The sequence below is a fragment of the Aquarana catesbeiana genome, linkage group LG13, assembly GCF_042186555.1.
Source record: "Aquarana catesbeiana isolate 2022-GZ linkage group LG13, ASM4218655v1, whole genome shotgun sequence".
NCBI lineage: Eukaryota > Metazoa > Chordata > Amphibia > Anura > Ranidae > Aquarana > Aquarana catesbeiana.
The window spans coordinates 172,501,121-172,518,212 of NC_133336.1; the positions used below are offsets into that span (position 1 = coordinate 172,501,121).

The following is a 17,092-nucleotide window of genomic DNA, read 5'->3' on the forward strand; positions in this document are numbered from 1 at the left end:
AATCTATTAGATATATACATTCTAGTACTATATTCGTGATTATCTTATTACAATTTCCTCTTATTCTTTTTTTTTATTTTTAGATGAGTTTGCAAACTGGTACAGCAGTGAAGAAGAGGATGGCAGCGGTGTGAGTTCAATCCTAAAAACACTTAGAAACCAAGCAAAGTTGGCACGGGCCAACTCCACAGAACAAAAGTCAGTTCCTCAAATTAATGACCCAAGGCTGACAAGAGACAGGGTGGGCTCAGGGCAGATATTTGATCCTCGAGTAAGACCCTCTCAGGGGCTAAGTCCAGGCCATCAGGGAGAGAATGTGTCTGCTGACCCAAGAGTGGCTCGTGACCCAAGAAAAATGAAACTGAATGAGACTTCCACTGTCAGTCAACCTGTTCAGCCTGGGGGTATTGCTAAGCAGCAGAAAGTGGTGGATGAAGACGATGAAGATGCTGAGAGGGAACTGAGAGAGAAGGCAGCGATTATTCCATTAGAAATGTTACCAGGTGTGACTCTGAGGGACCCCCGACGTAAACTGAGACAGTTCAGTCACATTAAAATGGACATTATACTAGCCAAACCTCACTTTGCAAAACTAATTGTCTGGGCACCTGAGGATTTACTTCCTGTACCCCCTCCTAAACCTGACCCTGTATCTTCAATAAATTTGCCATTACCTCCACTTATAGCTGATCAGAGACTTAACAGGTCAAGGAGTCTGAGCGAAGTGCTGCATTCTGGCCCTGATCCAAGGTTGGAAAGGTTGGATCCAAGACTGGAATCAAAAGCAAAACAAGCCAATATGGCAGGCAGAAGTACCCTTATAGAGCCAGCCGACTCAAATGTGATTAGCAAGCCGAGTGATCCTCGGCTTCAGAAAACCCTTCAATCGAGATTTCACAGGTCTCCGAGCTCCGATACCCAACCTGGAGCAATAAAAGATTTGGTGCCTCAAAAAGTTGACCCCCGCTTGGCAGCCAGGTCAGCTATGGGGTCATCACCAACATCGGTTAAACCGCCTCAAGATGTCCTTTCAACATACACTCCTAAATTGTCCCCATCAAGTAGTAGATTGGGATCCCCAGGGTCAATACTGAAGAATATCAGTATGTACAGTCCTCGTGACAGTGCAGCCACTTCTTCAGAGGCTTTGTCCACTGAGACAGGAGATAATGAAGACCATCAGAAGAAGCCTGCCAATACGAACATGCCATCTGCTGAGCCTGAAGCAATGGACAGTGTGCAGCAACCTGTGAGCTCAACAGAAGGACTGGCATTAGACAAAGATGCTCAGAGCTCTGAGGATATTGAGGATAAACCTGAGAACTCTGATGAGAAACTCGATACAGAAAATCAACCTCCAGCAGTACAGTCAGCTACTGCACCAGCAGTTCATAACCTGCCAATCCAGGCCTTATCAGAACTTATCAGGCCCCAGTACAACGATCCAAGGCAAACCAAGTCAACAGGACCTGCCAGCCAGGTATCAGATGCTAACACTGAGGCTGAGGCAGATGATGACAAGCCCCTGAAAGATGTTTTCAAAACCTTTGACCCCACAGCTTCTCCATTTTGCTAACTGCAACCTATACTGGAGGAGCCATGTTGTACATAGTTGTTCACCCCCCCCCACCGTTTTCTAGCTGGCTTTATTCCACACCCCTATTTATTTATAAATTATGACCGCATCTCTGATCTACTTCTGAATTATTTCAAAGCGGGCATAAGCTACGCCAAGTGCATTTCCCATGGTGTTGTATTTCAGACTCTCATGTAATGGTAAATTTTGTGATTATTCCTTACAAAATAGGTTTCAGTAACGCACTTTCACTGTACATAGGCCATAATGTGAAAATGACACGTGTACAATCTATTGGCACATTCATATGTGTGTATGGTATAAAGCAATATATTGTAAATTAGCTATATTGACTTTAAGATGCAGAGTTAAAGAAATGTATAGGTCAGTACATTAAAACCAAACATGTTCATACAAGAGAGCATAAGAAATCAGCGCAGCTGTATACCGGAGACTGCCATGTGCCATTTAGTATGACCTACTAGAAATTCTGCTGCAAAGGTTCTTTGGGAGACCACAGGTCCTCAGATCCCTTTTGGTGTATGTACCTCCTGGCTTCAGTAAAATCAGAGTTTACGATCATCCTTGGCACATCCCACAGTGTAATGCAAGGTGTCTCTCCACTGAGAGGCTGGAAAAGTCCAAATATGAATACTGCAGGGCTCCAGGTTTTGAGGGCTCTTGAGGTGTCCTACCTTTCTAGTAGGTCATAAGCACCTGGTAGTACATAGAATTTAATTCTGTATTTCTAACGGTCACCTCTACTAATAGATGAACTTTATAGTGAAACTTTCATCAGGTAGCTGACAGTATGAGGAAGAGGGTTAAGAAGGTTGATATGCTCTTCCCTTTTGGTGCATTCCATATTTAATCTGAGGTCCTGGATAATCAAATATTTTCTAAATACAAGAGGCATGTGTATTCTTACTTCAGTTTTGATGAATTTTGTCAATTTCTTCCAGATCTGTGCAGCAATCCATTGGAAAACTTTGCCACTATGCAGGAGCTTCCTGTATTCTGTCTGACCAGTCACTGCAACTCTGTCTCCTTGTGCAGGGTGACTGGTCTTGTATCTGCCCCTCCTGTAGTTTTCTACAGGCAGCCTGTAGTTTATGGCCCTGTTTGGGTCCTCTCACAGCTCTGCCCTCTGCACAGGCTATGTGCAGCAAAGCAATGTCACCACTATTTTTACAAGGTGATACATGGGTTTGCAAAGCCATTCGGTGCACAGAAAGTAAATTTATTTCCTTTGTGGCTATTGAGGAATATAATTAAAATGTTTGTGCCTGCACTTCAGCTTTAAGTGATTTCTAGATTTCTCCTTAATGTGGTTTGAACTCCAATTTCTTTAAAAAAAAAAAAAAAAAAAAAAAACTGGTATCAGTTTTGTATGCAGGTTCAACCGCATTGCTATAGTTAAAATTGTTTTGAGTGGAATTCATTCTAAAATACTGAAGGAAAGACAAAGGGAAAAAAAAGCAAGAGGATGCATTGGGGGGAGATTTACTTAAAATGGTGCACACAGAATCTGGTACAGCTGTGTACCAGATTGAACAAGCTAAAAGCTGATTGGTTACTATGCACAACTGCACCAGTTTTAGTAAATATCCCCCATTGAGTCAGTTTTACTCAGCAGGTCAAGACTCCAGTGCCAACAGTGTTGGTAATATGGTATATCAAGAAGATTTTGAGGACCAGTGTCTAGGTTCCTCCAGTGAGGAAGCTCTGATTCCCAGATTTACAGCAAACCTTTCATTTTTAGCATATTTAATGTTTAATGATTATGTATATTCTAAATAACAGAAAAACAATTTTTGCGTTTAGTCTACCTTTTGTAAAAAAAAGGAGAGTGCCTTACAATCCTAGGCTTTGGGCGGCTGTGTGTTTCTGTTGATGCATACGGTGTTTGGAGAAAGAACTTTAGTCCCGCTCCGGCATGTAAGAGTGGCTCCATAGGATGCAAGAGAAAGGAGCCATCTAGGGCACCAGCTTAAACTGGAACATAGGCAAGAATTAATATGTACCTGCATACTCACTAATTTATCAAATCAGTTGTTGAAAATGCTTAAAAACAGAGGCTTTAGTATCACTTTAAAGCTGAACTCCAGGCAGATAAAATGACAGAAATGAATGCAGTTCTGTGTTTATACACCTATAAATGCTTTTTTTTTTTAACACATGCAAGCACTGGAAGTACCTGAATTCAGCTTATCAGCCTCTTGCAGTCTTTGTATGGCAGAGCTCCAGCTAAGGGAGGGAAAAGCAGTACAAGGGAACAAACACTTCTGCTACAGGGTTTGTGTGCTAACAAGGAACATACTGATAGGAGAGGAGTGCAGAGAGAAGAGTTTATCAGTCTGCTGCTTCTCTTTTCACTGTCCAGTCATAAGCTGGGGAGGGACAAGACCTGTAAGTGTTACTGAACTGCAATAGAGAAAAATCATGTCTTCTGCGCTGCCAGGCAGGGCTGTGTTAATCCCAGGGTTGGATGTACAGAAATACAAATCAATGCAGGTAATAGAGCACCCATATGTATGTATTTTATATGCGTATTTAGAATTTTGACCTGAGTTCAGCCTTAAGTATTAGGGACATTTATGAAGCGCGAAAAACCATGGCACTGAATATGACCACACAATAGTATGACTGAAGTATTCACTTTTAAGACCTTAAGGGCCCTTTTACATCAGGTCCAGCTGTCAGTTTTTCAGGTAGACCTCATTGGAAGCCCCATGCAAACCTATGGACGGTCGGATGTAAATGGACATAGGTGTCCATCCAGGTCTGGGAAAAAAAAAAAACGAAAAGGACTGAGTCCTTTTCCATTTTTGAGAGTCTAAATGTGATGGATTGGAGGTAGCCTGATGTGAGCAGACCACGAAGTCTGTTTACACCCGGCCACAACCTGAATAGGCACGCTGGGCACAACCTGAATAGGCACGGATGGAAAAAAAACCTGACATCCATCCTGTTCAGCTTCCATTCAGCAGGCGCTCTGCTTTGTGGGAAGCTGAAGTTTAGCCAATAAAAAAAAAGAAACCTCTATAGCTTTAGTGAGCTAACTAACTTAAAGTATAACCAAAAGCAAAACTTTTTTTTTTTTTTTTTGAATAGAGTACAGAGGGATTAGAATGTTTGTCAGTTTTTATTGCTGTCTGTGCCCCCCCGGTTAAGGAGATTCACCCCCTTTATTTATCCTGTTTACCGTTCCAATTAAAAATGAAAGTAGAAGTTTTGGGTTGTCCCCAGAAAAGTAATAAAGGGGAAATCTTCCAATGGGAACACTAGTTCTGGTGACCTGAGGGTCCCCAAGGGATTCTCTTAATTTGTAGGGATTTCCTCTCACTTCCTGTTTGTCTATGGGACAGGAAGTGAAGGGAAACCTCCCCAATGGCAAACAGATGGCGAAAAAAAAAATCTGACAGGGTTTACAACCTTCACTTACTCTATTCAAATGTAATGAAGTATATCTTATATCGTGCAAGCAGCTGGATCCAGTCGAAATTTGTGCAGGGCTGCCTTGTCCTCTTCATGCTGCTGAACTTCCGGCGCTGCAAGGGGGTAATAGGTTCGGTTCCTCTGTGACGCTGCTGTGAACATGTTCCCGACAAGCACCTGCTCCCTTCCTTCCCCATTGAGAAAGATTCCCGCATCGCTTTCACTGCCCGTAACATCATTGGTGAATGAATGGAATGGGAGTCTGAGGAGTCGCAGGATTCTCTCACCCATTCACAGATCATGTGACCGGCAGTGAAAGAACACTTTTCACAGCAAATTCACAGAAGACCAAAAGCTATGATACCCTTCAGCGCCAGAAGTTCAGAGACAGGAAGAGGACAGGGTATCCTTGCAGTGAAGATTTCTCCAGCATTCTGCACCGTGTGGGACATACTTCACTACAGGTAAATTAGCTTACTAAAACTAGAGAATATTTTTTTAGCTAAACTTCAGCTTTAATACTAAAACAATGCTCTCAAATCTTCATTATAAAGAAACAAGGACGTTGTCTACCTTCTGCGCCCTCCTGCTTTGGAGCTTTGTCTGCTGCTTAATGACAGGTGTGCTTTAGCACAGCACAAAGACTTCTGTTGACCACCGTTCCAAGGTATAACACATTTTATTACTGTTGATGAAATTTGAACTGTACAGTATGTAAAACCATGCTTCATGTATAACATTACAATGACATAATATTTTAAACATTTTTATTATTTACTTGTAAAAAAATGAAAAGTCTTAGGGCAGTACTGCAAAAATGGAGGACGGACTTTGTCCAAAGATTATTTTATTTTTATTTAGTTTTCACAGACACAGTCTTGTAATTGTACGTATGTAGTTTAGAGAATTGTGTTTATGTATTTTGCATGGAATTCTTTTGTATTTGCATTTTTGTTATTGCCTTTTCAGTACTTGTTATTGATTGTTTATACCATTTTAACTAAATATTTAAACACAAAAAAAGTCCATTTTAGTGTACAGGGTTAAATTGTTATTTTGCTTGTAAAACTAATGGAAGTATATGTTATACTTTTATATTGTATGCGTTTCCGTTCACTTTTCCACAGAATACACCGGGAAAGTATATCAAATACAGAAGGCTTTCGTTTTTTTTTTTTCTTCATTCAGAATAGTCTGCCCTTTTAACTTTATTACTTTTAGAGGTGCACCGAATGGAAATTTTGGTACGGAAACTGCAGGATGCATGTGGCCGAAAACCAAGTGTTTTAAATATATATATATATATATATATTTATTTATACATAATTGTATTATATTAGACTTTTTAATAATATCATGAATTTAAATGAATATGAATTTATTGTCAGCCATTTTTAGCGCAAGAAAAATTCAAGAAAAATGCATCCCTTTAAATTCTATGCATGTCTTCACACTGGTCTGTTGCGCTTCCATTGTGGTGTTAAAAATCTTGCTTGTTGCATTCTTGGTCAGTTAAAAAAAACGCACCTCTCAGTTGAAATGCATTGAAAACTCAGCAAGAGCGCATCTATAACGCACCCGTGTTACGTTTTTGATGCAGTTTGAGTCACATGACCTATGAAAAACACACCATAAGCATAGTAAAATCGCATGCGTTTCCGGTGCCATTAATGGCATCTTATTCTCTTATCGGCAAAATGCTGATAACACCATTTTCGGTCGATATGTTTCGGCCGCCGAAATTTCGTTGCATCTCTAATTACTGCGATATATTGAGTACAGCAGCCTTTTTCAGCCTTTTCAACACAGAGGAACCCTTGAAATAGCTGAGTCTCAGGGAGCCCCTGCTAAAAATTACTATAATTAATGTGATGGTCAGTGGGAAGAATGCTCCTTACAACTGTGGTCATTGGGAAGAATTATCTCCTTACAGATAGCTAAAAAGATCCATGGTGTCAGTGGGAATGTATCTGAGAAGACATTGCTCAAGGAACATCTAGCAACCTCTGGAGGAACCCTAATTGAGAAACCCTGGAGTACAGGAACAGTGAGAAACTGTACTGTTTTTACCCCTTACTGTATCTGTGCCGTCCAGCACTTCTTTAAGTGGCTCTTAATGGTGGGAGGTAGAGGTAGGCTTCCCGGTCAGATGATTGCTGCAATTAGCTGTCATTGATTGAAAGCTCCTGAACATAAACAATGACCAGGAGCTGTGCATGACAGCACAGTAAAAAACAGGGACAAAGCAGCGCCTTCTAAGTGTAGCAGTTAAAACATTTCATGAATAAAAAACCATACTGGAAACACTCACAAACAAGCGATTAAAAACAGCATGGGTATCGGTATCATCCGCGCCACCCCGGGAACTGCCTAGTGCCTGATGTCGCTGGCTGGAAAGTTCTTATATCTGTCTTGTGACCGATTACACTGGTGAAGCCCAGCGCCCTCGAAAAAAGTTGGGACAAGGATCAGCGATGCACAGGAACACGGCGAGGTGTCGTCCCCGGGTACGGGGTCAGTGGGGAGGTGCGCGCGTTTGGAGCATGCGTGCTCCTTCCTCAGGCTCTGCTGGGGGCCATCTTTGAAGAGGGTTTCTTATATATACACACACGCACCTAGAGTGTGGCCTAGAGTGGCTGGCTAAAAATGGTTAACCCTGGAAACATGTAAACACTGAGACAAGGTGACGTTCCAAAAAACTGAATTACAATTCGATAAGCTGAACAAAATACTTAGACACTCCTACACAATGTCATATAACTAAAATGATATACTTTTAAAAAAAAATGTTTTCATTGCACTTATTTAAAAAATTACACTTTTTAAAAAAAAACGAATTGATTGGCTTGAAAATAATAAACTAAAATACCCAAGGGAAGTGACCAATGAATCTTTGAATCTATAATTATATCTATAAAGAAGTAGAAATATTAATTTCAATGCCCTCATTAAGGCCCCCAGGCCATAGACTATCTAAAGTATAAATCCGGTAATTTTCCCTCTTACATAGCCGTTTATAGCGTTCTGCCTTGGGAAAATGTTTGGATATGGCCTCTATGACCCAAATGCGGAGCCCTAAGGATGACTGCTTATGGAACTCTTTAAAATGCCTCGGGACACTATATTTATCCACACCCTTTTCAACAGAGTTACAGTGTTCACCAAACCTTTTGCGGAGAGTAAGGATGGTGCGGTCTACTACATAGAGTAGGCCGCAAGGGCACGTCAAGCAGTATACAACGTACTCAGAGGAACATGTAAAGAAGTCTGGTATACTGTGTACTGCTTTCCTTTTATCATGTAAAGTGAGAACCCTTTTAATTTAGTGCCACCTGACCAGAATGAGCAAATCACAAGTTTGCTTTATGAATTGCAAGGTGAGGCTGGATTGGACTTTTTTTAGCATGCATTTGTATGGCCTGCTGCCAACAGATATTGGCTGTGTAGGGCTAAACAAGAGACAAGAAAAGGGTCACCATGAGAAAAGAAAGTTTAGTTTCGCCAACCCAACTCTGTCAGGCTTGTGCACAGGCTGGAAAAAAGTAATTGGAGATGGTACAGCTTTAGAAAGGTATCCCATATAAAACCCTCTCTCATTCCTAGTTAGCCTCAGTTTTTTTGGTAGTGGCTTTAGGTGATTGACCTTAGAAGCCTACTTTCTTACATGGAGGTTATTTTCTCTCTCTCTCTCTCTCTGGATGATCTATTCCAATATGTTTGCACCAAAGCCACTGCTGCTCACAATGCAGACTCCAGATCAGTTGATTTCTCGGAAGAGCCTCAGAGGTCCAGGTACTGCTAGGTGGAAGTCTTGAGCCCCACCTGTAAAATTACTGACATGCACTGGATCCTGCTGTGGGCACTCCCCTTGGAACATAGTGCAAAGAGTAGAGTAGCAGCAGGGCCCTTTACAGGTCCAGGGTCATGGTCTGCCTGGTGTAGAGCCTGGCCCCTAAGGACCTCTGCAGACCCCGCTGTGGAAGAGCAAAGCAAAGAAGGGGTTTACCCCTATTATTTCAACCACATAGATGGCAAGTAAAGCTGGAAGCCCTCTAAAAGCATTCAGTCCCCATGGTTTCCTTATCCTCAAAATAATTTTTAAGGTGCGGGAGAGTCACCAACCAGTTGTCAGGTACTTGTGGCTGAAACCAGTTTGATTTATTTTTTTAAATTGGCATAATTTCTAACTGGTGTGCCTTTGTGGTGCGGTGTCTCCTAATGTGCCTGATGCAACTGGTAGCCTAGAGCTCTCACTGCACCCTCCTTGCATAGTTTTCAAGGGATTTACTGCACCTGCCTGCACAGCCCCGCCTCTTCCTCTTTTTTGTGTTGGACCTCGAACTGGCAATATCTCCCAGGCCCCTCTACACTGCAGATACAGGGATTGCGATACCTGGGTTCTTGGGGCCTGCAGGTGTTTCACGCTGAGGCATTCACCTCCCTTCATTTCTGCTGCAGAGTTTGTGAATACGCCTCTGCTGAAGGCAAACTCTCACAAGCAAGGCAGATAATAAAGGCAGGAAAAAATTATCAGATGGACTTGCCAGCTCAGGATCATCTTTTAGTCCCATTGTGGGTAGTGGTTTGTCTGTTCAGGGCCCCAGTACCCTTTGCTCTGACTCCCTGCCTTCCTCTGGTCACTTGTTCACCTTCTGAGGCATCAGATCAAGGTGACACTCCTATAATACCGAGTTGTTTTCAAACTGTGACAGTGAGTGCAGGAAAACGGTCCCCCATCCGCTATCACAGGGGTGTGGGGGAGTCCATCAGGGTTGCGGGCACATTGTTTGAATTATGGTACTTGCCATTCCCTAAATTAGAGGATAATGTGAGGTAATTGTTTATTCACTGAGTAGAGTTTAGAGTTTATTCCCTGGTGGGTTTTACTTCCTCTTTATTTCCCTATATAGTAGCCCATTATGTGTCACTTACCTGAAACCGAAGCCTGTGATGTCTCCGTTGTCCCCACTAGCAGGGAGCTTCCATCTTCGCCCCTCTTCCTTCTGGGGCCGCGAACTCCGGCTCTGTGACTGGCCGGAGTCGCGTGACATCACTCTGCGCATGCGCGCGGGAGCCGCCAGTCACGGCATGACCCCAATTAGAAACGGCACGATGTGCCCTTTATAAAGTGCGCATGCGCCGATGACATCGGCGCTCGGCTTTTTAGTAAATATCTCCTAATCTGTGGAGGTTTAGAAGATATTTCAAGCACCTACAGGTAAGCCTTAATATAGGCTTACCTGTAGGTAAAAGTGGTTGTACAGGGTGTACAACCACTTTAAGTCCTCGATACTCACTTCTCCCTTTGTGATGCTATGTCCATGAGCTCCTGTAAAAAAAAAAAAAGAGAACCTGCCTGCTAGCCATTTTTTTTTTGTTCCACTTGCCGACCAGTCACTTACCTGGTACATAATCTGTGGTTTTACTGGGATGATGCCTGCCTTCCGTGGCTTGCTGAGGCTCTCCCGTCCTACTGGGAGACCCAAGCAACCAGCCGGCTTTGATTGGCTCTCCACTATGGTACCTGAAATCGATGACCAGACATCACTTCCAGTTTTCCCGGATGTCGTCAGTGTCCTTTTGAAAAAATCTAAAGCATTCAAAAACACCGATCTTGGTGTTTTAAATGCTTTTAGGTGCAGAAAAGGGTTTTGGGGTCTTATTTTCCCCCAAGATCTCTCCATGAAGGGTACCTTTCACATGTCTATTACTGTCACAAGGATGTTTACATTCCTTGTGACAGCAATAAAAGTGCTAAAAACAAAAAATAGTGCCCCCACCCCCTTTGCTTGCATGCAAAGGCAAACATATACGTCGGTCCCACACGCAAACCACAATCGTCCCGCATGTGTTGGGTATCACTGCAAACATCAGATCATGGGCAGTAATTCCTGCACCAGACCTCTCTAAATCTAAAGTGGTAACCTATAAAGTCTTTTAAAGTGCTGTCTATGAATAGTAAAAATACATAATTTGTTGCCGCAGTACGTGTGTGCGCAATTTTAAAGCGTGACATATTTGGTATTTATTTACTTGACATAACATAATCTTTTATATTTTGGGTATATCAATTGGGTTATGTTTAGTGTATTTTTTTTTTTTTGCATTAAAATTCAAAAAAGTGTATTTTTCCTTAAAAAATTAAGTTTGAAAAACTGCTGCGCGAATAGTGTGACTAAAAAAATTGCAACACCCACAAATGTAATTCTTTGGGCCTCTGCTTTAAAAAATATGATGTTTGGGGGTTCTAAGTAATTTTCTAGCACAAAAAAATGATTGTTACATGTGAACAAAAAGTGCCAGAAAAAGCCTCGTCCTTTAGTGGTTAAAGTCCAACTAAAACTTTTTATTTTGTTTAGGATAGAATGAATGTCACGTCAATGTCAAGAGCTGCGTAAACTTTCGGCGCTATATAAATCCTATGTAATAATAATGATAATAATAATGTCACAAAGACGGGAAGTACAAGATTTACCTGGTGGGGTTTCTCTCAGGATTTATAACCATTTTTGTCTAAACTGGAAGGATTTCTTCTCATTTTTTGCCTTGTCCCTGTACAGCAGGACGGCGACTGGAAACAAGAGGGCAGTGCTAGGAGCCAATCAAGCGTACTGCAGTAGATGTGCTGACAATGAAAAAGCCCCTCAGTCTGCTTCTTTTTCTGATCATAGACTGGAGACAGGGAGGTGAAGTAGAGAAAAGTCAGGACACCCACCTGGCCCCATTGCATGGCTGAGCTACAGGGCCAAGCTGGGATGTAGGCAGAATGAATTTTCGGCTGTGCAAATAATTGTTTGCCTGAATTTCACCTTTAAGCGTACATGTCAGCTAAATGTTTGGGAGGATGTTTTTGTGATATCTTTCATTGTCTGAGTTGGTCTTGGACATCTCCAGCTTTCTGTACCATGCCACGAATTCCATGAAACAGTCATACTTGTCATGAACTTTTTTCCCAGAGGATACTTTTTGAGTCAGTAGATCTTAGTTGGATTGTGCTCTTTGGTAATTTTTTGCCGCTCCCCAGTCAAATAATCTTCTTTTGTTGAGGATTCTATTTTTGTTTGCGCCTGTTAAAATCTTCCTCCAAAAACAGAAATCAGTTTTTTTTGTTTGCAGTCAGGAAATTTGGAATCGCTATTGCTAGCCAGTATGGACTAAGTACAGATTCACTATAAACTGGGTTAAGAATGTATCCTGTATACCCTACAACAACACGTTGTCGCTCAAATGGACACAAAATTAAGACCAGACAACAAATATGGGGTGCTGCTCAAGGCTCCAGCTGGGTTCTCCCCTGTAGTACACCGCTGGGAGTGCTGGCAAGGACTCGCATATCCACAGGGTCTTGCGGTGATGTGCCGCACATAATACCTTTTTTGTCTGTTGGATACAAAATTGAGCCATGAGAGGAAAGCAGATGGTTTTGTAGGTGTGTTATTATGATTGTTTCACATTTTTCACCTCCATTGCTTACAATAACCACTTGCCCTCTGGAAGATTTACCACCTTCATGACCAGGCCATTTTTTGCTATATGGCACTGTGTTAATTTAACTGACTAGTGCACAGTCATGCAACGCTGCACATAATTGAAATGTATGTCCTTTTCTTTCCCCCAAATCAAGCTTTCTTTTGGTGGAATTTGATTACCACTGCTCTATGTGGAAGTGCAGAATCACGTATATATACATGATTCTGCACAGAATGGCATCCCTGTAGTGGACCCCTACTCCAATAATAACATAAGACTGTGATAACAGGCCTGCTACAATGGATGAAGCAAAACAGGCTGCAATTCACACCCTTCAGCCCTGTCTTTGCCTGGCTGGACACGAACTTTGGCTTTACGTTGCCCACCAACTTGTCTAAAGTCCTTTATTCCACTTTAGCCTGTCTAGCTGCCGGTGAGACCAACCCTGGGAATGCCTACTGTTCCTATGGTGAAGATCAGGTACTTCCAGTGCATGCATCCTTCGTCCTTACCAAGGATCCTTTCATTCTTGGTTCTTACACTGAACAACAGAGTTCAATGTAGACACAAACAGCAAACAGAAACTCTACCTCTTCTCTACTCTATTACTACAACATTTTAATGCTGTAGAGCAGCCATTCTAGGGATTTCTTGGGGGGGCTGACTGACTTGAAAGTTTGGGGGACACCTAGAATCTCATCCCATTCTAAGTTATCTATAGGGCCTATATCTTGCTCCCATGTTATCTTGGCTGTCTGAGAAACTTTATGCACCCTATGAATGCAGATAATATAATACAAATTGGAAATAAGCTTAGTCGAGTCTGCACCGAATATAATATCCAGGACCGGTGGGGTGTCTAGTGTCGCGGTGGTATTGGCAGTCTGTGCCCAGACTGCGTGCCTGAGTTGCAGATACCAAAGAAATAAGTGATTTGGAAGTGAAAATTCTTCCTTGAGTGTTTGAAAATTTTTGGGTCCAGTCTCTGTTATGACTTGAGACAGGTATAATATATCGTATGCAGCCCATATCTGTGGTTCAGGTAAAGTATTCAACTCAGACAAGTGGCCATTAAACCATAGTGGGGTGTGGGAATGTATATGTGATCTATTTTGCTTCTTTAGTGCTATGTCCCATATCTTCTGGTGACGTGACAACATCCCTGCATTGGAGCGCTGTCACACTTTGAATGACAATTGTGCGGTCATGTAACACTGTGCCCGTATGAAATTTCTATCATTTTTTTGAGATAGAGCTTTCTTTTGGTGGTATTTAATCACCACTGGGTTTTTTGTTTTTTTTTTTTGCTAAACAACCGGGAAAACAACCCTGAAAATTTGGAAAAAAAAAAAAAATTTTAGTTTCTGTTAAGTGACTTTTCTTCTTCACTTATGTGCACTGATGATCAGTGCCATGATCAGTGTAAACAATATGAAAGCCTTGCCAGTGATCAGCAATGCTTTCTTCACACAGACAGCATGTGAGGAAAGGACTGCTGATAACCAGCAAGTCTGTTTACATGTGATCAGCTGTGATTGGACACAGCTGATCACATGGTAAAGGCCCATTGTGATTGACCCTTTATCGCACTCTGTGATCAGCTGTCTCCAACGGCCACAGCTTTCAAAGAGCATGCCCAAAGGGGCCCTGGAGCCGGGGTTCTGGGAGGACGTCCATGGATGTCCTTCCACATTTGGACTACCTTGGTATTACCGTCTTTTGGCTATAGTGCAGTCGGGAAGTAGTTAAGGAGCAGTTTCCTCTTTGACGCCAGATGAACTGGTTTTACTATAGGTTTCTCGAGATCTCAAAATTATTTTTTGGGTTACTATTGGGTGAAAGATTTGAGAAAGTATGTACTCCACAGAAGGTCCCATTCGCCTTACTCTCTCTCCTGGTGGGAACACAGTCTCTACACTTACAGAGATGAGGTCCTGGAAATATACTTATTTTTTTTAGTTATGAGCAGTTGTGCAATAAATGTTGTAGGGTGGCATTATTTATCACCTCCTAAAGAAGGCTAGTTGTCTGGCTATCATGCTATCTTGAATCCTTGACCAACACAAGTAGGCAGCTAAGTGAAATTGGAGATTATGAAATGCATTATTGTTCTGGGTCAGTGACTCAAAGCTTTGATGCCAGTAGATCATTATGACAGCCAGGCAGAATATTCTGAAGAAGGTCAGAAATGGCAGTCTATATTTTTCTGTACTGAGAGGGTTCCTTTAGTGTTTTTGATGCAGTAAAGCATTTCATGAACCAATTCAGTGGGATTGGTATTGGTAGAGATGCATTAGGGTAGAATGGGGTCTTAAGCACGGTAGTAGTTTTGCGCCCCCCCCCCCCCCCCCCCTCCATTTTTTTGACAGTAATAAGGATTTTGATAGGCAAAGAGAAAGCTGCCCCTTCTGCACTATATGAACTGTTCCCATCAGATAACAACTTCCTACTATGGTCCCCATTTATAAAGTAAATCTGAACCAGAAGGAGCACCAGACAAGATATTCTTGGAGTCCAGAAGCATTTCAATACATTTGAAAATAACAACAGGTAAAGACAGAAGGCATCCACCCCATTTTGGGGCTTTAGTATTTGTTAGAATATCTATAGGACTCGGAGTAAAGCTCCTGGATATATCAATCTAAACATCTCCTTCTGAAGATGGTCGATGAGTGGAAGCCTGTGTCAGGCTTGATGAAGTCCTGATGAAGTTTGTGGCCCCCCGAAAGGCATCGAATGCCATTTTCTCCCTATTTTCATTTGTGATTTAATAAAATACTTCTGGACTCCATATGGCACAGTCTCCCCCAGTGGGGGTTTTCCTCAGCAGAATTCAAGTCTTACTTCTGGACACTAAGAATGTCTTTTTGGTGCTCCTTCTGGCTCATACACAGACTTTTTAGTTTGGGTGACTCTTGCCCCTGGGGGGACATCCACGAAGCTGCCGAGCTCAAGCCATCTGGCTTTATTAAAGCCCAACTCTAGAAAACCTAATAACACTCCCTAAGGCCTGGTTCACACATATGCATTTTTGTTATGCTTTTTGCAGAAACGCATTGCAGTCCATTTAAAATGTTTTTTTTTAGGGAGACGTTCACATAAATGCTTTTTTCAGCCGCTGCTTTTTTGGAAAGGGTCAGGGACTTTTTTAAACACAAAAGCTTTTGGTCCAATTGATATATATTGCGTTTTTGTCCTGTTTTGCTTTTTTAATCAGCCCAACAACAAATTGTCTCCCCCACCCCCAACCCCCCCCCAAAAAAAGGCTAAACGCGTTTAAAAATGTGCATGCAGAAACGGATCAAATGCAAACTGCATAGGTGTGAACCAGACCTTCGAGTGGGGCTTCACCTGCACTGCAATTGTTAACTGCTGGATTCTGTCTAGGGGACAGAAAAGCAGATTTACCATACCGGATCCTCTCCCTGGCAGATGGTGCTTCCCCTTGCTCTAGCAGTACGCTGTTCCTCAGCGTCCCTGCCTCAGTGTACATTATGTCAAAGGACCTTGTGAAGAAACTGCAGGGACTGGTCTAGCAGTGCGAAGGAGCCTGCAGGGGTGAAGGATCAAGCAAGTAAATTTTTCCCCTGGACATAATGAGCGGTTAACCCCTGCAATGCAGGCTCCCCACTATAAGGGAGGACTTTAAGGTCTCCTGTAATTTCAGCTTAAGGTCTTCTTTCTGTATTAGTTGGGAGTTACAGGTCTCACTTTCTTAGGTTTCCTCACTGATAAGGTAGCAGGCATGTGGAGAGCAATGTCAAGTTTAGTAAATTTATTCAGCCAAAAAAAAAAAAAAAGCAAAGCCAAAATTGCACCCAGCCAGGCACGGGTCTAGGGGGTGCTGGGGTGGGCTGTGCCCCCCCAGATTTTAGTTGTGCCCTCCCAGATCTGAGTGCATCCACTGATCCATGAGACAGTCTGATTGGGATAATTGATGTAAGCTGGACTCTGATCGGGGCAACTGATGGGGACATTTGATGTAAGGGGGTATTCTGGTGGGGACCCTGATGTGAGGGGGATTCCGATGGGGACATGTTTATTAGTTTAAAAAAAAAAAAATACGAAGGTTTACAATCTCTTTATTTCTTTATCGTACATCACGGGACACAGAGGCTCATAGTAATTACTAAGTGGGTTATATCTCACCTTCAGGTGCTGGACACTGGTGTAATTAATTAGACAGGAAGTTTCCTCCCTTTATAACCCCTCCCCTACAGGGAATACCTCAGTTTTTTCGCCAGTGTCTAAGGTGTTGGTCACGGTTAATGAATGCTCCTAGATATATATATATATATATATATATATATATATATATATATATATATATATAATGTTATGAAAGGCGAGGTGATTGATGGACGCCATGTATCACCTTGCATGCATTCATATACAGGAAACTAAGGTGGAATCCAGTCCAGGTTTTCTGGGCCACCTTGGCATTGGTGGTTCGGAACCAGATTTTGCGTTCCGCTAGTGACCACAAGCAGGTGGTATAAATAAAGTAGGACTGGAGCAAGAGGTTGCTCTTGGCCAGGGACTCAGGAAGCCATACCTGAGAGAGCTCTGGATATGGAGATTGCTCTGGAAGAGTAAGGAAAAGGTTTG

The 17,092-nt window shown here is 42.3% G+C and overlaps 1 protein-coding gene across 1 annotated transcript in view; it reads left to right on the forward strand.

Annotated features, from left to right (window-relative positions):
* The window catches only part of ZC3H6 (zinc finger CCCH-type containing 6), a 92,797-nt gene that overhangs the window by 72,196 nt on the left and 3,509 nt on the right, over window positions 1-17,092 (forward strand). Inside the window, exon 12 of the mRNA XM_073608648.1 lies at window positions 84-17,087. Coding sequence (XP_073464749.1) covers window positions 84-1,576 — 1,493 coding nt within the window. The 3' untranslated portion in view covers window positions 1,577-17,087. The remainder of the gene's footprint in view (window positions 1-83; window positions 17,088-17,092) is intronic.